Source organism: Podarcis melisellensis, assembly GCF_964234715.1.
Source record: "Podarcis melisellensis genome assembly, chromosome: 3".
Lineage (NCBI taxonomy): Eukaryota > Metazoa > Chordata > Lepidosauria > Squamata > Lacertidae > Podarcis > Podarcis melisellensis.
Window position 1 is genome coordinate 74,612,575 of NC_138530.1, and position 22,073 is coordinate 74,634,647.

The window sequence follows — 22,073 nt, forward strand, 5'->3', positions numbered from 1 at the left end:
ATAACTTTAAACATTGTAGAATTCCCAGAGTTGGTTATTGATTTTTTTTTTTACTTTTGCAAGATTTAATAGCTTCTCATAAAACCCTTTTGTGCAAAGAAATCCACATATCTGTAAAACTACTGTATAACTCTTTTGTGCTCCCCCCATACAAAAAGCACTATAAATTTAAAAGGATAGAAAAGCAGTCTTTATAGGTAATGCAAATGATGCATTAAGCTAGATTCTTTTCCTAGGCTACAATTTAAAAGTACTCTGAAGTCCAATTATCTTTGATTTAGCTGTAAAGATTTCAGAATAACAGCTGTGCTTGTTGAGTGAATATTCTTGAGCAGAGAAATGGATTTGAATGGTGAGAAATGTGGAGAGTAGGGGAGGGATGGCAAAATGGAAGTGGAGGAACACAGGAATGCTTGCTTTCTTTTTGTTCTTTTTCTTAAAAACAAAAACATTCTGTCTTTTAGTGTGATGATTATATAGAATAAGAAACAACACCGAGGAATCCAATAGTACTTAACATTTAATCTAAAAGCAGAAATGAAGAACAAATTAGGTATTATATATATAACCATAGTATCAGTGCATGCAAAATGACTTTATAACAGTTTAGTGTACAGGGCTTGCTTTTGAAATTCATGCAGAATAATTTTGTTTGCCAATTCAGTAGCCATCAGATTGAATTTACTTCAGCTGCTTAATTGAAACGCACAAGTTAATCTTTACCTCTCAGATGCTAAAAGCCTTAAAAGTAAAACGCTATTTTCCCAGCGTGATTTTAGTCCCTGTTTGACCAACTTGCAGTTAGGGAAATCAGCAATCTTTTAATTTTGATCGGGAAACTAAAGCCTCTATAAAGCTAAGTAGTCTAAACACTGTTTCTGCAGATTGCATCCTCCTGCCATTTCTTTGCTTTCAGAAGGTCTTGATGGAAGACTCTGCTGAATCAAAGCAGCAGCAGCAGCAAGGATGAAGGTGATCTTCTGCATCATCTCCCTGCTGTTCTGAAGTGTCCCCAAGCTATTGAGAGCAGAGGTTTTTTGGAGAAAGCACCAATGATCACCTTGATCCCTGTCCTTCTGACCCAAGCCTGAATCAAATATGCTGAATCAAATAACATTCTGTCAGCTAACCGATACCAACTGAATATAACCCTGAGGCACTTGTTTTGCTTGCACAAGTTTTGCCTTTGTTTAGGTATTTTGATTTTGTTTTGAGTGTATCTGCTGAATTGTTGTTGGTTTTTTTAAAAAAACAACAACAGCAGTTTGATTTTCCAAGGCTTTGAGGTCTTCGTTTTTTGGGAATGGTGTAATGTTGCAGGAATGAATCCCCGTCACTGATTTGTCTCTAATGAAGAATGAGTAGGTCATATTTGAGAATGAAAGAACCATAGAGCTAATTCATATGTTACATTATGGAGAAGATGAGGGAAAGCAGAGGGACTATTTTCCCTGCATATGTTGCAGCATGCAAAGGAAGAGACCCTTAGTTCACATTTGCTGAAATAATAAAATTCACAGGCAGGGTGGAGGCAGAGTTTTTAGGGGCAGATCAGGAAAAGGTAGTGCTTAATCCCTCCTACACTTGCCAAGTCTCCTCTGAAATTAGCTCTCAGAGGCTCATCCTCCAGCTGGGCTTAATTTGCATTTCTGAACTCAGTTGGCACAAACAAACAAAACTGACTAAACTGACTAAAAACAGTTAAGCATTTTACATATCTGCCAATCCTTTATTGCAGATATTTCCCCATCCCCAACACACTCCCATCCCATTACAAGCAGGGGGGTTGGATCGCTATGATTGTCTTGCAACATGTAGTTTGACTCTGTGTACTAGAACTTAGGTCTGAAATAAAGCAGTGGGTTGGGACTGCATCTTAGTAGCAGAGCATGTGCTGTTAATGCAGAATATTTTTAAGTTCAACCCTGTTCTCCTGGTTGAAAGAGTAAGTTAGCAGGCAATGGAGAAGCACTCTGCCTGAGCGAGACAAATAGTCTAACATGGTCATAGTACAAACATTCTCTTCCTCCCTAGAGAATGAAGGAAGAGTATGTGATGGAGACTTAATTGCACTATGTAGCCGCCAATAAGCTACCATGCTAGAAAGCCCGAATGCATTTCCTAGATGTAAGCAATCCCCTCTGTGAAGGCAGAATAATAGGATGGTAGGATTTCTTAGCTGTGCGTGTGTTCCATCACAATCAGTCAGGTCCCTGTGATGTACAGGAAAAGGAAAACACTTGGTTTTTGTTTCATTTTGCTTTACATCACAATTTTTTTCATATTTCAGAATTGAATATTTTCTTAACAAATTGTCAATCAGCTTTCACTACACAGGGGTAGGGAATCTGATCTAGCCAGAGGGACAGATCCTCACCTCCCTTAACTCCCATGAGCCATTTCAGTAGGTGAACATTGTCACATGGTTTGAAATAAAGTTGTGCAGGCAAAGGCACAAGGGTTTTGTAATAATTTTATAATTTAGCTATTATTGGAGAAATATTGGAAAACTAATAAAAATTAGTCCTGCCCCCCCAAAGGCACAAGGGTTTTGAAGGTGCTATTGATTGGTGGTACCTGCATACCTCACTTTCAGCAGGGGGGTCATGCCTGTGCCATACCTGAAACTCTGCATGACATCAGGTGTGTGTGGCTTATGGCCCTAATCTGGCCTGCAGCCTGGATGTTCCCCATGCCTGATTTATACCTCACACTGTGACAGAATCGCCTGTTAAAATGGGCAATGAAATGTGGGGGGAAAGAGAAAATTATGAACAGGATTGCTGTGTGCTAATGAGGCACGCTAGCTGAAAGTTGTCATACCTGATTAAGGAGCTTATTGGCATCAGTCAAAGCTGACACTGGAGTATTGGAGTTGATATAACCATGATTAGTGAAATGAATTAGAGCAAAGAAAGTAGGATAATAATATGGAATTTCTCTCCTGTTTAAAACATTTAAATCATTATTTAAACTTGCAGACTGAGAAGCTAATTATGTATTTTACAATACAAGTGTTGGATTTCACAAAGCACACAAGCTGTTCCTCCTCTTTTGTTCTGGAGGCTAAAAATGTGCTTTGTGTAGACAGACTTACCCTAGAAAAATGTACTGGAATACTGTTTTGATGCTGCTTTTTATCAGTATACCATAATATGCTTTATTCTGATGACTTTCCCCCATCTTATCCTTCCTTCTTTGCACTTTCTCCTTTCTGCTCCCTTATGTCCTTTTATCTTTGGATATGTTTGCTGATTATTATACAAATATAGATGCAAGTTTAATTGGTTGGTAAACTATTAAAGCTTATACCCAGTTAAACAACTATGCATCTTCAGCAGAGTCACATTTTGTTACCATCTTTACTATTCTAGTTCTACATCCACCACAGTTTCTGGTCTCACCCACTTCTGGCATGCAATAGTTGAGATGTCACAAGAAAACTCGGCTATCCTCCGTTATCTTGACATGGTTTTTTCTGTACTGATGAGTTTAAATTGAGGGTGAGCATCTTCCCTGACTTCTGGTTTTATGTGGATATCTGGATGAAGAGAGCTTCAGCACCTTTTTCGTTTTTGTTTTAAAAAATATTTCTGTCGTAATGTTACTGTGAGCATGTTACATGTTCAGTGACATGGAACAACTTTTTCCAGCTCGAACAGAGATAGCTGGTCTCAGTGATCCATTCAGAATACAGCTGTTAGATTAACCAGGAGAGAGCCATTAAGAGCACATTGTACTTCACAAGGTATTCTTTTGTGGGCTCCCCCTCTATCTGAAATGTGGCAGGTGGCTACTTGGGAGAAGGCCTTTTCTGTGCTGATGCCCAGCTCTAAAATTACTCTCCCCAGAGAATGCTAGCCTGGCAATCTGGTGCCTTTCTACCATGAGGTGAATGCATTTTTAATTTCACTGGGGTTTTAACTTTTTAACTCCAGTTGATCTGTATCTGGATGCTGCTTTTATAAGGGTGATGTTTTTCACTTATTTTAATTCATTAGTAACTTTATGATGATTTTAACACTTTATTGTAATTTGGCCAGATGGGATATAGGAATTTTGTAGTTACTAAGTGAAATTTTAGGAGTCCTGCAAAGACAACTTCAGTGTGCTATCAGGCTTATTTTTGCTCTTGAATATACTGGGATGGTCATGTGCGCTCCTGCAGTCCAGTTGATTTGCATCCTCAGACTTTCTAGATGGTCATGTAGAATCTGTAGCAATCTGTGCATGATCCATAGCTTTTTACAGAAAGACTGTAACTTTTCATGCCAAAAAAGTTCCCATTTTGGGGAATGGGTATTGGTCATGCTTCCGTTGCACTATAGCACTAGGTTGTCCTGACAGTGTGCCAAGTTAGGTTTGCTTTTTTGTGACATGCTTCCCGTTAATGCATTCTTGGGGGCAGGGGAGCGGGTGGAAACGAGCAAAGGTTTAGCATAGCAATAGCAGCCTTTACAATACTTTTTTGTTGCATTGCAATCCTGTGTATACTGAGAAGAAAGTCCCACCTCATTCAATGGGACTCAATCCCAGGTAACACGACATAGGATTGGAACCTAAATATCTGTATCCAAAGTATTAAATGTTGCACTTTTGTTAGCTGATATTAATTTTTTAATTGACCAGCGGTTTTGGACTTCTGCACGCATTTATTCTGTGCTTACCCAGTGATGGAACTAGTTCTGGAGTAGTTCCTAATACTAATCTGGGCACCACTGAAGAGGGTGTGGGAAGAAATTACATGGACAGGGAGAAATGTAAGTTGACAGTCAAAATATTGACAGTTAGCCCATTTCTATTTGGCCATGCCCTAATACGAAAACCAGATTGAAATGTCTTGCATGAGTTTCAATTCATTAACCAAATGTGACACTTTATTTCCTGGCTGTTTCTGTGCGGAGAGAACTGAAGTGGTGTAATAGTGATATAAATGAAAACTCTTTGCAGTGCTGCTCACTGAGAATAGAAAACACGGCTGTAGAAAGGTATTCTAAAACTCCTTTAAAAATGAAATGGTTTTCCAGTGTCACGAACTGAATATGCTATGACTATCTGTGAAGCTTGCCATCGTCACTGGCAAAACTAATTATGATTATCCCAACCCAGCGTGGGCTAGTGGCATAGAAATGTGCGCTTCCCATGGACAATCTATATACCCAGCTTCACTGTACTGCTCATTTTGCCCCAGTTGTATTGCCTAGATCAGGGATGTCCAACAGGTCAATCGCGGGGTGTCCCTGTTCGATCCCAATCACATTGGCTCTACCTCCCCCTAAAGCTCAACAACTTTGGCTCTCTCCCCCCAAAAGCTCATCAACTTTGGCTCATCCTTCCCCCAAAAAAGCTCAATACCTCTGGTTAATCCAATGGGTAGAATACCGGAAAGACAGTTGAATTGGAAAGAGAATGTAGAGATTTCCGAATACTTTGAGGACTTGCCCAAGTACGTAGAAACGTATTTACTCAGTCAAGAACTTAAGACCTAACAGTTTGTCACAGGGATGGGAAACATGTGGCCCTCCAGATGTTGGACTCACAGCTCCCATTATCTCTAAGGCAGCATTTCCAGAGCTTAGGAATGGTGCAAGTTTTAGTCTAACAACTGGAGGGCCATAAATTCCCTATCCCTGGTTTACCATATCCTGAGGGTGGGTTGGGGAAGGTAACCTGAAAAGTGTATCTTACAACCATAATCAATATCCCACTTTTGGAAGCTCAGCGTTTTAAATCTAATTCTAAACTGTTTGAAGCTTAAAAGGCCCTTCTTCAGACTTTATATATTTTTCCTTCTCCTCGGCACGCCTCCCATTATCCCTGACTATTGGCCATACTTGCTGGGACTGATAGGCATTGGATTCAAACAGCATCTGGATGGCTGCATGTTAGCCACACCTGCTCTTGCCCAAATCTCCTTTCCAACTATCCTATGCAGCAAATGGAGGGGAGGAACAAACAGCCCCTCATTCATCCACCCCATGCCTTGGCACTTAGTGCTACAAAGCAATTGGGTTACAGTGTTAGAATTCTAGGCAAGATGAGCAGTAAACTACTCGTCTTGCCTCAGAGATGAAACAACTCACACAACTGCACTTAGAGGAGGAAATCTTCGGACTGTTTGTTCTCCTTTCCTCACAGGAGCCTAAATTCTTAGTCATAAATCTGAAAACGAACAGCATTGTCTAGCAAGACATGCACTGTTCTTCTAACTTTGGGTCCAGTCCATCAGACACTGGCACTGTTTTTCTCCCTCAGTTTGTTTAAATGGTGTTTGTGTCAGAGTCCTATTGAAATTCAATGCTGGAGACTGCTCAGCAGCTGTGCTCAATGTGTTCACACTGTCTTCAGAATAACAATATACAGAACTCCGCATTTAATTCACGTCGTTATTTAGAGTGCCATCAGCAACTTTTAATTACAACATGCAGCCGTAAAAGAGCTTTACGCTTAGCGCCGAATGTGTCTAAATGCTTTAAAACTGAAGAAGAAGAAAATATGCATCTGTTTTATTTTAAATTGTGACAGCAGGGCTGTGGTACAAGAAAGTGTGTGATCGCAGCAGTACCAGTTTAGCTTTGGCAAATTAGCTAAGTAGCTTGCGTTTGTAGCATTTCACACCTTTAAATTCTTAATATGCCTTGCTAAATATATTTCATCACAGTTTGCTAATTAATGTTCTATGAAAATTACAGCTGCTAATTTTCGTGGTTGACATGGCTCATTTCAAAGTGGTAATAAGTTACATCTGTAGTGGTATGATGGCATTTTATAAATGCTGGTTGTACACTCACTATTTGGAGTTAGAGTGTGTTCATTAAAGGCCGCCATGAGTTAGAGTGTGTTCATTAAAGGCCGCCATCATTACATACAAAGACTTAGAAGCCAGTATCTTCCCTGTACACAGTGTATTGTTGCGATTCTCTGAGTCTAATGTGACTAACATGTCCATCTTTTTCCACATCAGGCAACCAGATGCTGGTGACGGGGGATGATTCCCTTTCCCTTGCTTGTGAGAGATGCAGGGACAATTGACTAGCTATGACTGCTGGCCTGTAGCTTTCGGCTTTTGATTTGTTCTTTTGTCACTAGCTATTCTCATTTTCTCAAGGCGAGTCAGTCTAAAAGTTAACATAATTGGAAACCACATTCTCTACTGCATTAAACTTCCGCATTTAATAGGGAAGGGTCAAAGTTCGGTGATGGAGCACATGCTCCCCGTTCCAATCTTTGCAGGTAGGACTAGGAAAAGTGCTTTGAAATCTGGATGAGCTGCTGCTAATCAGTTAAACAAAACTCAGCTAAATTGACCGGTGGTCTGACTCTGACTTTGAAGTCCCTTCAAACCATCCCTGGAATCCAACCATAGCCAAAGCACCAATGCAGAATAGCTCTAAGAATCTTATGCCTCTTGGAAGTTGTTAGCTATCTTAGCAAGATTGTTAGCTATTGTCAGGGTAGATTGTTAGCTGGCGTGGCTATAAGGACACTGACAGTACTTTCAGTAAGGTTCGTTTGGATAAAGAGGGATTTGCCTGACAAGTGGACAAAAACTGAAGATTTCTGCCTCTATTTCCACATATAGAGTGTTGCAGCATCTATAAATGTTTTATTAGGTTACATAGCATAGGCATAGAGATTTATTAGCTGTCTTCTATTTTTGAAACACACACACACACACACACACACACACACACACACACACACTGGTTCTGTTTTGTATAGATTCATTTAGATCAGCCTACACATTTAAAAGAGAACGTAGGGCAACTCCAACTGGTTTCCTTAGATTTATTTGTTTCCTAATTTAAATTTATATTTATTTTTTTCATTAAATGTCTATACCACACTTTTATCCAAGGATCACAAGGCAGGTTGCAATATAAAAACAAAAAAATACATAACACGGTAACAAACAAAACAATAACCACTACCACCTTTAGCAGTATAAAGGTAAAAGTAGTATAGGTATAGTATAGCATTTAGTAGTATAGGTGACTGTGCACTTGCATATGCTTGTGTGTGGAGAAAGATACACATTGCATTTTACAGGATCCTGGATGAAAAATTAACACACGTTGCACCTTTTAAACAACATTTAGACTTAGCTGATTGTACTAAAGCTTGTTTTAAAATTTGACCATGTTTAAATAACCCTCCCAGTTGTATCAGTAAATACATTAGATGCTTAGGTTTCAGTAGAGTGATAATGTGAAAGATTTGTATAATTGTGTGTGTGCCTGTGTGCAAGCATACACACACCAACTTCATTAGAAGTTGAACTTTCAGGACATCCATTCACATTGGTTGGCAGAAGGCAACAACAGAAACAAAAAAGTAGTACCAAGTTACATAGTCTTCTACTACAAAATATGTGATGGAAAAATTTTCTTTAAAAGTTAGCCAGTTACATAAGGGAAGCTATCAATGACTATTAACAATAGGTAGTGAATAATAGAGTGTCCATGTTCCGTTTCAGTATGCTGACTAGCAAAACAGTTATATCAGGCCCTTCCTCCCAAAGGAGCCCAGGGCAGCAAACAACAAGTAATGAAACAATAAAAACATCTCACCATTGGCAACTCTGGAAGTTGTACTCCAAAGCATGTGGAGAGCACCAGGTTGGGAAAGGTATTGCTATTATAAAGGCCACATTGAATAAATTATTTAACCAGTAGGCACCATTTTCAAGTGTAGCAAGAAAAATTCAGTCCTAAATTAGCTAATAAACAAAAGCTCATTATATTTTTTCCCCTTTAAGTTACATGAGAATTTGCCTCCTTTTTTTAACATCTAAAGCTGTACCTTCTGTATAGTAGCTGAAGCCTGATTAGAATTGTTCCCATTTATAAGGTAGTTCTTGAATTTATTAAAGAACGAGGAAGGTAATGTTTTTTGCATGTCCTTGAAACCTCAGATTTATTATTTCCAGTTTGGTGATTTATCACTTCTACTACAGGGATGCAAATATACAACAGATAACTTCTCTCAAATCTCAGCAATAAGTGCCAGGCAGTGAACATCTAGGAAGTTACTCTGAATTTCTGGTGGACATGATTAATCCTGCAGTGTTAATGCAAGAAATGGTGGCATATTTAAAGCAGTTTATGGATACAATCATCCTTTTAACTACACACACTGCCCAGTAAGCGTTATTCAGATGTAGTCCTTGCAGGGCAAAATATATTGGATGGTGGGAGGAAATTTCCTGATTAAGTGATGAAGTTTTGTTGGCCTTAATGTCCTCTGGGGACTTGCCAGTCTACCAGCCACAGCCTTGACTGCTAGATTCCCTACCGGATTTCCAGTGCTATGCTAAGGCCAGCTGAGCAGGTCAGTGCATGATGCATCAGTGAGAGAAGTTCCAGGTGCACAGCTTTCTCAGGGATTGGTGCTGCTGTTCTTTTAAGATAAGAAATAAGCCTGAGAGATCTCAGCTGTTTTTAAGTTAGTTGGGGCTGTGGTCTTTTATATCTGCATTGTTTGAGGGGGATGTTTAATCAGATTAAAATCTACCTGCAAAGTTCTTCTTATTTGTGAAGGAAGCTCTTTTGAACAGTGTTCGAAACTCCCATTGTTCTAGGTGCATTTTTTTTAAAAATATTTATTAAGGTTTTCAATATGAATACATAAATAATTCACAATACAATATATGTCATAACATATTTTCACAACTTCTTTGGACTTCCTCACGTCTCCCGCTCCCATTTTCATTAAAAGTTTTTATCAGCAATTTGTCGTCTTGTTTGCATTTTTATGTCCCACAAACTTAGTTTATAATCTAATAGTTCTCCAAAAGGTTTATACTTTCTCAGTCTCGCTTGTCTTCCTAATTCTATCTAGTTTAGTGGTGCTCAATTATTTCTGATTTAGCAACCTACTTAACATTCCACCAAATTACAATGTTTTTGTAAATAAATCTTGAATTTCTTCCAGTCTTCTTCCGTCCTCTCCTCTCCCAGGTCTCGGATTCTGCCAGTCATCTTGGCCAGTTCCATATAGTCTATCAGTTGCATCTGCCATTCTTCCAGTGTGGGTAGATCTTGGGTTTTCCAGTGCTTCGCGAGAAGTATCCTTGCTGCTGTTGTTGCGTACATAAAAAATGTTCGGTCCTTCTTTACCACCCCTTGGCCGACAATACCCAGAAGGAAGGCCTCTGGTTTCTTAGTGAAGGTATACTTAAATACCTTTTTCAGTTCATTATATATCATTTCCCAGAAAGCCTTCACTTTAGGGCATGTCCACCAGAGGTGAAAGAATGTTCCTTCACTTTCTTTACATTTCCAACATTTATTATCAGACAGGTGGTATATTTTTGCAAGTTTGACTGGGGTCATGTACCATCTATAAATCATTTTCATTACATTTTCTTTCAAAGCATTACATGCAGTAAAGTTCAGCCCAGTAGTCCACAACCTTCCCGGTCCTCAAACATGATGTTATACCCAATGTCCTGCGCCCACCTTATCATAGCTGATTTAACCATTTCATCTTGAGTATTCCATTTTAGCAGCAAGTTATACATTCTAGAGAGTACCTTAGTCTTTGGTTCTAACATTTCTGTTTCCAATTTCGATTTCTCCACCTGGAACCCTAACTTCTTGTCATTTTTAAAAACTTCTTTAATCTGAGCGTAATGTAACCAGTCTCGCACTTTATCCTTTATTTTCTCCAAACTCTGCAATTTCCAATTGTCTCCACCTTTTTCTAATATTTCCCAATATTTTGGCCAGTAGGCCTCCATATTGGGTCTTTTTCGGGCCTTAGCTTCCATAGGTGAGAGCCACCTTGGAGTTTTGTTTTCCAATAAGTCTTTATATCTAGGTGCATTTTGTGGCAGGGACTTTCATTAGAACAAGCAGTTTCTAAGCTGTGGATGCAGTTCCGTGCCTAAGATTTCAGATTAAAACTGGAAAATGGAAGGAAAGGAGGACCTTTTTCTGCCTCCCCACCTCCAGCTACTTTCTGAAGACTGGAGAAGAGACCCTCTTAAGAATATTAGGGGGATGAGCAGGGTCAGGACTAGACCATGTGAAAAATGAACAGATATTTTAGATGCAGTTCATTTATTTTCATCTTATAAAAAAGTGTGCCTAGACATTCCGTTGTTGCCCCCATAACCTAGGTTTAAGGTGCCATTTAGCTCCTAGCCTTTATATCTCGGTTTCTAACACTGCTTTTGAATAACTCAGAAGTTTTAGCTGAAATGTTTTGCTAAGGGAAAGTGGGAAACTTAAGGCATGGAGACTGAATTCCTCCCTCGAGGCGTCTCCCCAGGCCATACCTCTTACTGACCCTGCTCCATGCCCTCCTTGAATTCTTTTTCCTGGCTAGAATGTGTCCTTGGATTGTGTTGATGATACTACTTATGTGCTTGAATGGAGGTAGGTATACTGTATGTATGGCCTGACTCACCACTACAGTATCCTACTGTAGAAAGGTAAGAGCCACATTGGATAGCTCAGAATGAGATCAGAGGAAAGTGGTTTGAGGCCAGGGTGCTTTGTAACACAAAATGGCAGTGGAATTCTGCTCTGGCAAGAATAAGCTTGTCTTCATTGGTTTACAAACTTGTTATTAGCCATTTCTTTTTGTTTGTTTTGTTTTGTTTTTTTTAAAAAACAGTAAAAAATAAATAAAAATGTGTCTGCTCCTTTTGTCTTTGTCAGATGCTGGTGACCACTCCAGAGAAATGGGATGTTGTGACAAGGAAGAGTGTTGGAGATGTAGCCCTCTCCCAACTTGTGAAGCTCCTTATTCTTGATGAAGTTCACCTTCTACATGAAGATAGAGGACCTGTGCTGGAAAGTTTAGTGGCACGCACCTTACGTCAGGTATGTGCAAAACTCTTTTTGGAGCTGCCAGATTAAACATTAGAATGAACATAGAGAAGACAAATAATTCTAGTTGGTTCCTTCATTGTGCCTAAGCTACCTCCAGATCATGTAGCTGTCAATTAAGGCTGCTGTGAAAGACAACAGAGAGAGTAAGGATGAAAATGTGTAAATCTGGAAACTTTCTGTTTTGGTAACATGAATAAAATAAGGAATAATTCAAAATCTCTCACATAATTCCTGAAATAAGACACTCATAAGTATTTTTTGTATTGAATTGTTATACAAATACAAATGAAACAAAGTACCGTATTTTTCGGCCCACAGGCACACCGGCCCACAGGGCGCACCTAGTTTTTTTGGGGGGAAATAAAGAAAAAAAATTTATTTCCCCCCCCCCAGGCGCAGGGCTGGGGCGGGGGAAGCCCGAGCTTCCCCAGCCCCCAGAACAGGCAGCTCTCCACAAGCTGTGGGAGAGCTGCGCAACTTCGCGCAGCCCTCCCACATCTTTTGGAGAGCTGCCCGAAGCCTGGGGGTGCTGAACTCAGTGTGCCCCCAGGCTTCGGGGTGCAGGCAGCTCTGTGGAAGCTGTGGGAGAGCTACGCAAGTTCGCACAGCCCTCCCACAGCTTGCAGAGAGCTGTGCAATGCCCGAAGCCTGGGGGGGCTGAGCTCAGCGTGCCCCCAGGCTTCGGGGTGCAGGCAGCTCTCCTCTAGCTGTGGGAGAGCTGCGTCTCCCACCCCTCTTGCTTCCGCACCGACTCCTCTTGCTCTCCAGGCTTCAGCGAAAGCCTGCATTCGCCCCATAGGACGCACACACATTTCCCCTTCATTTTTGGAGGGGGAAAAGTGCGTCCTATAAGGCGAAAAATACGGTATAAAAATATTTCAATTGAATACAAAAAAGAAGAGTAAAGAGAGGGGGGAAGACAAAAGAAACAAAAGAAAACGGAAAACAGCAAAGCAGAGCAAATGCAAAAAGTAAGAACATAAGTATACCTCAGGGTAACTAGAATAGACAGCCCAGAATGTCATTTCTCTACAGAGATGCTGACCCTTCTGGGGTGAATCTCTTTTTATTATACTTTTGGTTTTTTGACTTCCGTCGACCTCACGGTGGTATGTTTCTTATAACTAAAGCAATTTCTCTGTATTTCAATATATTCCTCGTCTTGGTATAAGGAGACATTTTCCTACTTACGGGTTTATTCTAAACACAACCAAATCTTGGTTGTTGAACCTTGACTCGATAGGTAGATATTTAGGTATTCCCATTCCTTCTGGACTATTTTGTTTGACTTATTCCTTAAGGCTTCAGTCAACTTAGCGAGTTCCAAGTACTTGCTCAGCTTTTGTAGCCATTCTTCTCTAGTTGGTATATGGTCACTCTTCTAGTACTTGGCTATTAGTACCCTAGCCACCATCACTACATAGAAAAAATAGTTTTAATCTTTATTTTGAAATATTGTCAGTTAGAATCCCAAGAAGGAATGATTCCATTTTTTTGTGAAATGTGATTTTTAGTAATTTTTTCATTTCCTTGTAGATCGTGTCCCAGAATTTTTTTTATTTCGGGGCACGACCACTACATATGAAAGAAGGTTCCCACTTGTAGTTTACATTTCCAACATTTGTTGTTATGGTTTTTGTTGATTTTGGCCAATTTTGCAGGAGTTAGGTACCCTAAGTATTTTTTAACAAAAAACTATATGCCTCTTGCTAGGCAATATGAAGCAGACAATTTATTCCTATCTTGGAGTTATAGGACCTTATTTAAAATTGAAAGGGTGATTCCTGCAGTCTTGTACAGAGGGCGGTATCCGGTTTACTTGTTCCATCAGTGCAATAGTTTGTGCTTGTGCAATGCAACTTTCCCCGTCTTTTTACCCCCCCCCCCTTTTTCCAATAATCTGTTCTGGGGTTAAGCGCTCCTCTCTGTTGGTGGAGGTCCATTGGGCAACGGTAAATCCTTGCTCTGTCAGAATATGAAATATAGTTGGACTGCTAATGCCATTGCTCCTGGCCCATATGCCCAAGGTCCAAGGATGATGGGAATTGTAGTTGAATATCTGGAAGTATTAATACTGTGGTTGAAATTCAGTGTTACACTGTTATGTTCCATAGCAGCTTGTCAGCTGGATCCATTCCCTTACGCCATGTACAATTCTGGGGTTTTCCTGATCCCTCTTACAAATTGGGGAGGGGGGCGTTGGGGGTGCTCAGGAGAAGAAGAGACGGGATCAAGCCCCGTTGTGCAGGGCTTCCGCAGAATCCTGTCTGTAGTTTCAGTTCTGTGATTTCATATTTGAAATTGAACAGTTCTTGACACTTGGAACCCTCAGAAAGTGTTGAATCCTCTTACAATATTTAAACATTGGTTAAGAAACATTAATGTCATTATACACTGAATATAGCACAGGTGTGAAAATGAAATCCTCTGGTTGAAGATGTTAGCTAAAGTGGTGCTTAAAATTTTCAGCAATTCTTTGTTTAAATATTGGAAGAGTGGCAATACTCAAGGGTTGGGGGTTTTTTTGCATTCTACTGTGAATTAGAGCAGTATATGAGATGATGGTTGGGGGTTGGAGGATAGCTGTCTTTTTGATGTGCTTTGCTGAGCTCAGATTTTGGTCCCTTCAACTCAGGGGTCAAGTTACATATCTCGCAGGGTAAAAGCTGATGTGACCTTAGCTAAAAGGGTATAAAACACGAATGCACATTATGCACTTTGTGAATTCTAAAGGTTCCTTTTACAAGATATTTAAATTGAATTGACAAAACTTTTTTTAGTGGAAAAAGGCTTTGAGCTTTGCTCATATGCTGTGGATACAACATCAAAAGACTCTTCTGAAACTAATTGTAGCTTTGATGTTTAAAATTGTGCATTCCTGAAAATAACAGGGATGTAAGATGAAAATGCTTAAATGTTTAAAATAGAAAAAAGTTAAATAAAAAACCATGCAGTTCAGTAATATCTACTTAGCAAATTAGTGCACTTTAAATTTCTAAGTTTCTGGTCATCATTTGGCTGGTGCATTGATGACTACCTTTTCTGACTTAGACATTTTGTCTAAATTAGTGATGGTAAAAGTCTCCCACCACCCACTCTCCCCCCCCGCCCCCCTTCTCAGTTTGAAATTGGCTTCTTTTTCCTAAACTCTATTGCAGTAGTCTGGGAGAAAAACTCAGCATTTTTGGTGAGCTCTGTCCAGGCTTGCAATAAGAACAAAGGAGTTCCACATCAGCCCCCTGTACCCCACACCAATTCCCAAATCTTACCCTTGAGAAAGGGGGAAAATTTGTAGGGGGTTAAGCAGCAATGGTGGAAACAGAAGCCTTCCTCTCTCAGACATTTAGCTCTTCCCTTCCATTGCTTCGATTTTGTTAAGACAGCGAACGCTTCTGATTATAGAATCATAGAATTTACATCTACTTTGAAGCCCCATAGATTCACTTTTTTGTAGGGTTTTCTATTCTCTGAATAGGCACCTGCACCATTGTCCCTTTATTACGCTGCTTCTCTTTTTGACTTCTCCTGCGTTCTCCCTCATTAGTGGTGTGTTGCTGCTGTTCATTGCATTACTCATTCAGCGATCAATTTGTCAAAGCTAGCAGGTGTCTCTGGACGTTGACCCCATAAGAAACCCAGAAGCGGTGGTGTCCTCATTGAAATAGGACATTCAATTTGTATTAATTTCAGTGCAAATGCTGCAAACCCTTGGTGTGGAATCCAATGTAGCACTGTGGCAATCATTCCATCAGTGCAAGGATTTCTGCATCAGCAATGGAATGTTTTTACCTTCTTGTCCCCCAACCCCACCCTAAGTCTTTTCTAGGTGTTCCCTGAACTCTCTGGGGCAGGTTTGGGGAGGGCATGGGGGAGGGAGTCCTACTGAACACATGGAAATCCTTGTGCTGATGGGACATAATAGTAGAATATTTCCCATGCTCTCTATACATATTCTAACCCTTCCTCTGTCTATCATCCTTGGTATGTATGTTTGTGTTTTTCTATTGTAAATTGCCCTGTGTTCTTTGGGTGAAGGGCAATATAGAAATTTATTTCATTAAAATAAAATTAATTAATTAATTTTAAATTGCTCTATAATAAAAATGCAAAACTTTTGCTTGGTTGAATGTGTGTTGGGATTCTCTTGCATTCTATCTGGCATTTACAGGAACCTCTGTTATGGTACGCTCACACCACGTACAAAAGAAATTTGATTGTCCTTTTTTAACTATCAGATGTGAAAGCTTCATAAAATAGGTATGGATGTTTATCCATCACAGAATACTGCAGAGTTACAAAGCTTTGAGTGTTGTCTTCACTCAGTGGGTTTTCCCTCTATTGTTTGATTTAAGACTACTATTAATAGAGGCTCAGGAGGCCAGAGTACTTTACACACCAGAATTCATTTGTTAGAATTAACCCATATATAGCATTACTCAGTTAGGTAGTTGCCTAGTAACAAATGCATTTTTGTTCTGAATAGTGAAGGCACATATGCTTTCCAGTTGGTTTTTGTGCATAACTTCTATGCTAATCATTATTGCAGTTTTGTGTCTTTACATTGTTGCAGTTAAGGATGGATAAATAATTAAACCCTGAATATTTAGTCATAACTGTAGAAATGCCTGCTTGCATAGGCCCATAACAGTTTGTGATATGGAATTTGGTGCTCGGCTATGATCCCCTGACTCCCACTGTTGTTGTTTGTCTTGAATAAAAGTATTTAGCATGGTGTTTCCTGATAGAGGCTTAATGGTAACAAATAGTTCTGTTGTAGGACTTGAATCTCTATGTCTTCCAAAATTACAGTCCTCCATCCTATCTGTCAGTCTCCATTAACTTACAGGTGTGTGTGTGTGTGTGTGTGTGTGTGTGTGTGAGAGAGAGAGAGAGAGAGAGAGAGAGAGAGAGAGAGAGAGAGAGAGAGAGTGAGTTCTGATGTGTTCTTTCAATGTCAAGAAAGCAACTTTTTTTTTTTTGAAGATTGGTTGAGGGGTAAACAGTGGGATGGAGGACTGTAGGGGGTAAGTGGCAGATAGGAAATGGGCTAAGCACCGCCTCTTTCTTGCAAATTGCTCTTCCCGCTGCTGCGATGCAAAGGAGAAACAGGATGGGGATTTTGGAAATGTGACTTGACCATGTACCATGGATTTCAGGCCAATGTGTGTAGCCAGAGACTGGATCAGGCTGCCCGCCAAGCAGCCCTCCCCCCCCCCCCCAGTTTTGCTGAATGCTGCAAAAAGAAAAAGTATACATGGTGCTGAGGTAGTTCAGCTCTCTGAGAGGAGTGCTAATTGACTCCTCGCCGTTCATCAGATTGATCATTTGATGAGTGGAAAGAGGGCATGATTGGAAAGTGGGGAGCTCTTTGTCCTGTGTATATGTGTGCCCAAGAGTGTTGAGTTCAAGTGTGTTGGGCTTTCACCCACCACTGGCAAATAGGATTTGCTGTACTCACAAAATCCAAAGTAAAGATTTGCAGACAGAAAACATTACCATGCAGACTTTTAATATATTTTAATTAAAAATAAGCTTTCATGGCAATGCTAAAAGCGTTACCTGGTGGTGTTAATCATCAGTTTGTTAATTTGTCATTCATTGAGAGCCAGTGTGGTGTAGTGGTTAAGAGCAGTAGACTCGTAATCTGGTGAACCGGGTTCGCGTCTCCGCTCCTCCACATGCAGCTGCTGGGTGACCTTGGGCCAGTCACACTTCTCTGAAGTCTCTCAGCCCCACTCACCTCACAGAGGGTTTGTTGTGGGGGAGGAAGGGAAAGGAGAATGTTAGCCGCTTTGAGACTTCTTAAAGGGTAGTGAAAGGCGGGATATCAAGTCCAAACTCTTCTTCTTCTTCTAATACATAATGAAAAGTTCAATTTTCAGTGAGTTTTGTCTCCGTATACTCTTAACAAAACTTGGGTCATAAAAGCTTTTGACCATATCTTCTGGAACCAATCTGTTGGGTCGGTGCATTCTCTCACCTGCCACTACCCCACTTTTTTCAGCTTTACAAATCTTTGCTGCAATTAGCTAAATACTAATTCCCTTAAAATAACTCAATGGTAGTATATTTGCATCATGAGGGATTAAAGTATTCAGCCGTGTCTCCAATTAACCTCATAATCTCTCTTCAGAATTCTTCCACTCCCAGTCATAGTAAATTCAGTATCAACGGCATGGTATTGCAGCTATAATCACATGTTAAATTTTTAGTACATTTCTATCTATGTGGCATCTAAAGCTTTTGGAGATGAACCTTAAAAGTGTTGTTTAATATTTGAACTTACTATCTTTCTCAAAAATATATTTTTGGTTTTTCAAATGTCACATTCAGTGCCATGATGCCATTTTAAGACATGCAGAGAGCTACTTTGAACAGTTCATAATACTGTATAGTACTGATCTCCCCCTCAAACTACTTGCAGTAAGATTAGGTGTCACTGAAAAACATTTTGGAAAGAACCATAAAAACTGCCTACACCCTTCTTTTCTTTTTCATGCACTAGTTTCAGTAATTGCAAAAATTATACGCTTCCCATATTTCCTCACACTGTTACAGTTACCTGTCAATTAGATACACCTATAAATCATGACAGGATTGCTCTTTGACTCAAATCCGTTTCGGTGTTACCATCATAATGTGGAACAGCGTTGCTTTCAGACTACTTGGTGTACAAATTAAATTGCTTTTTTTAAAAATCAAAAACAAGTCCTTGTTGGTTCTTTGCCTCTCTTTGTTTGTCTGTCTGTCTACTTCTGTACTCCTTTTGCAGCAGTTCAAAGTGACTTGCATGAGATTTAAAAACAAAACAATAAGCACAAGAACAGCACACCTATGCAGATTTGAAACAGACACAAAAAAGTTTCTCCCTTGAAAGAAATACGTAAGTTAGGTCCCTGGAGCAAACTGACAATGACAGAAAAGGTTGGAAAGCCTTCTACCTTATCAACACCTTTTAGACAACATGCAGCAGCATTCTGTACCAGGTGAAATTTCAAAACTGCCGGGGGGGGGGGGAGTGCTGTGAAAAGTGCATTGTAGTAATCAAGCCTGAGAGATCCAGAACCATGCATCCATCTGATCTGTCTGAAAGGGGAATGCCCCCTTACTAGCCAAAGACAGATAAAGCCACTCCTAGCAACAACTTGTACGGACAACTTAGGAATCAATGCTGGATCTAGGAATATCCTCAAGGCCCCTTCATTATTGTTTCACATGGATACAATCACTCACAGGCAGACATCTCCCTCTCCAGACCACAGCCGTTCCTCCTCCTCACCTCTTTTTTTTCGGTGTTCAGTTTTAGTCTATTCTTCCCCCATCCATTTGACCCCAGTCTTCAAACACTGGCTCAGAAAACAGATAGCTTCAGTAAAGTTACATAGAGGTTAAACCAGTCAGTACCAAGTTTCCATAAGCACACTCAAGTGAATATCAGAATTAATGGATTTGAACATGAACTGAGAAAATCCTTGCTCTGCTTTATAAATTTAATGCCGCTAGGTTCTTTAACATCATCAACTTTGTTCAGCTTCTTTTTGTTCTGAACTCCACGTGCTTTGAAGATCTTACCGCAAGTGTTCTCCATCTGGAGCATACACACAGTTCTTAGTGCCATGGTTTGAGAGCGAGAGCACGTTCTGTAGATAAGTGCTGGGTCCACTGCAAGACCTATCAGGACCTACTGCAGATATCTGAGTGATGTGGCTTGCTTGTTTGTTCATTCTGGTAATTTATTAGTTGCTTTTCAGAGCTAAGATTTCACAAAGTGACCCTCAGAGAGAAATATTGCTATAGAACCACAGGCAGAGCTGGTGCAGACAAGTAAGCTACATGAGAGATAATGAAGTAGATCACAAAAATTATTGTAAGTGAAGACAATAGTAAAAAGATACATTTTAAAAGCCTCCTTCAATGCCAGAACTGAACTGATTTGCAGTACTTCTAGAGCCTTCTGACTCAGTTGTTTAACCATGGAAGCAACTTGGCTTTGGCTTTCTAAACTGAGTTGCTCTAAATCAGAAGTGGTTTTTTTGAGAAAGGACTACGAGTTCAGTTCAGGTTCTGACCACAACAACACACCCTCAAATCTGCTATTTTGAATGTGTCTCTAATTGCTGGGCCTTGGGGGTTTTGTTAGGAAAAGGAAAAACTCCTGCTGTACTACACATTGAGCAAAATATTAGTATCCACTAACACATATTTATATATTTATGTGGAAATTATTTTTATATTTTATTAAGGTAATATTAACTCTAGACTTTCATTAAAAATGTGCTAACTTAATGACATTTTCTTTTCTTTTTTACAGGTTGAATCTACCCAAAGCATGATTAGGATCTTGGGCCTTTCAGCCACTTTACCTAATTACCTTGATGTTGCTACATTTCTGCATGTTAATCCCTATATTGGACTGTTTTATTTTGATGGCCGTTTCCGGCCTGTTCCACTTGGGCAGACATTTCTTGGTATCAAGACAACTAACAAGGTACAGTTTTGCTATAAAATATTTGGAATGAGATGTTGAGACAACCATTCTTAGGAACATGTTCAAGTAGTACTTCCCTATATATCTGTAGTAATCACCATCCTTGTCATATTATCATCTCTTTGTCTCTCCCTTCCTTGTAATACCTTCTTCAGCATTAGCTTTAGATTGACTACTACTTTGGGGTCAGGGTCTTATTAAATTTTTGTTTGGTTTACAAAACTCTACAAAGTGCCCTGTCTGTTTCACAGACATGAAAATAAACAATATCCAGTATGTTAACATGTGTATATTGTTCAAAGTGATTCACGTATGCTTTCTTGGCAATCCTTATGACAAACCTGCAAGGTCCCTGTGTACCAAATGGGGATCCACGGTTTGCCATAAGGCAACAGAGTGAATCTTTTGCTGAGTTGAGATTTGAATTTGGAGCATAGCCTGCAATTCTAATTGCACAACAGAACGTCTGACTATAGTTGTGCAGTAATAAACTATTAGTCACTGTGCAACACTCATTACAGGGGAGATGTGTGAATTACTGCTTCAGACTTTACCCAGCAACACAGTAATTATGATAGATAAATTCATGGAAGCATGGGAATTGCTTTGGAGTTCTCTTTTCAGTTCTGCTGTCTGATTCTTATGTGTTCCTGCATAATACTACAGCAGTACAGTATTGCTGATGTTGGAAGAAATATCCAGCATCTCTTTTTCCTTGGAATATTGTTGTTTCTCTTCATTAAGTTTGCATTTGAGAGTTGGATTTGAGACTTCTTTGACTTGCTCAATAGTGTCAAATTCCCTTCCCTCCTTCATGATTACGTTTTGCCACGATAATAGAGATGGCGGTTTGCATTTTATTTCTTTGCTAGCGAGTTATTTATTCACTTTAGTCAACTACCCTTTTAGTAATGATGTGCTATGGACAGAGTGTCAGCTATGACTATGAATTCCCTGGCTTCATTTTAAGCTGTTGCTGCCTTCATGATTGAATTATTTCCCCCTTGGAACTCAGGTAGAGCTGGCTGTGTTGCAGTGTGATCAGGAATTATGTTACTCTCCAAGTATTAATATAAATAGAGAGTTAATATCAGATTACTTCTCTGAAGCTGTCTTTTATCAATGTTAATGCATAAGAGTCAAGAGGCACAAGGGGTTCTATAGTGCAAAATGCCTGTGAAATTGAAGTTCAGGTTTCTCCATGTAAGTTGATGGCTTCCCCATCCTCTGCTTTCATTCAGAAGGAACATACCAAGCTCCAGAGACAGGACAAGTGGCTATACAGATAGCAGTAGTTTTTTCTCTGGAGAGGATAAGGAGTCTGAGTAAGGATAGAAGGATAGGATCATATATTTGGAAGGGACCACAAGTTTCTTCTGTTCCAACCCCTTGCTGTGCAGAAATCTGTTGCCCAACGTGAGGCTCAAACCCACAATCCTGAGATTAACAGTCACATGCTCTATGTCCGTGTGGCACTGAACATGTTCACACATCATGTTTCGCCTCAGCCTGTAAATTTAGTATGTCATGCTTTACACATTTACTTGATTGTCAGTCTCATTGACTTCTAGCTTACCTCTGAGCAAACACGTATAGGATTGCTCTGTTAAGTCTTCTTTTACCTCACCTCTGCAAATGAAGCAAATAGCAGCTTTGCATCAGTTGATTGGTTTAACAGCAATCAGACTGCTAAGGCAGTCTGTTAACCATGAAGCTGCGAATCTTGAATATTTATTCTGCGATTC

At 39.8% G+C, this 22,073-nt stretch overlaps 1 protein-coding gene across 2 annotated transcripts in view; it reads left to right on the forward strand.

Annotated features, from left to right (window-relative positions):
• Nucleotides 1-22,073, forward strand: part of ASCC3 (activating signal cointegrator 1 complex subunit 3) — a 213,211-nt gene that overhangs the window by 61,425 nt on the left and 129,713 nt on the right. For both annotated transcript variants that reach the window (XM_081904600.1, XM_081904601.1), the window contains exons 11-12: nucleotides 11,667-11,831; nucleotides 20,152-20,328. In XM_081904600.1, the coding sequence (XP_081760726.1) occupies nucleotides 11,667-11,831; nucleotides 20,152-20,328 (342 nt within the window). The remainder of the gene's footprint in view (nucleotides 1-11,666; nucleotides 11,832-20,151; nucleotides 20,329-22,073) is intronic.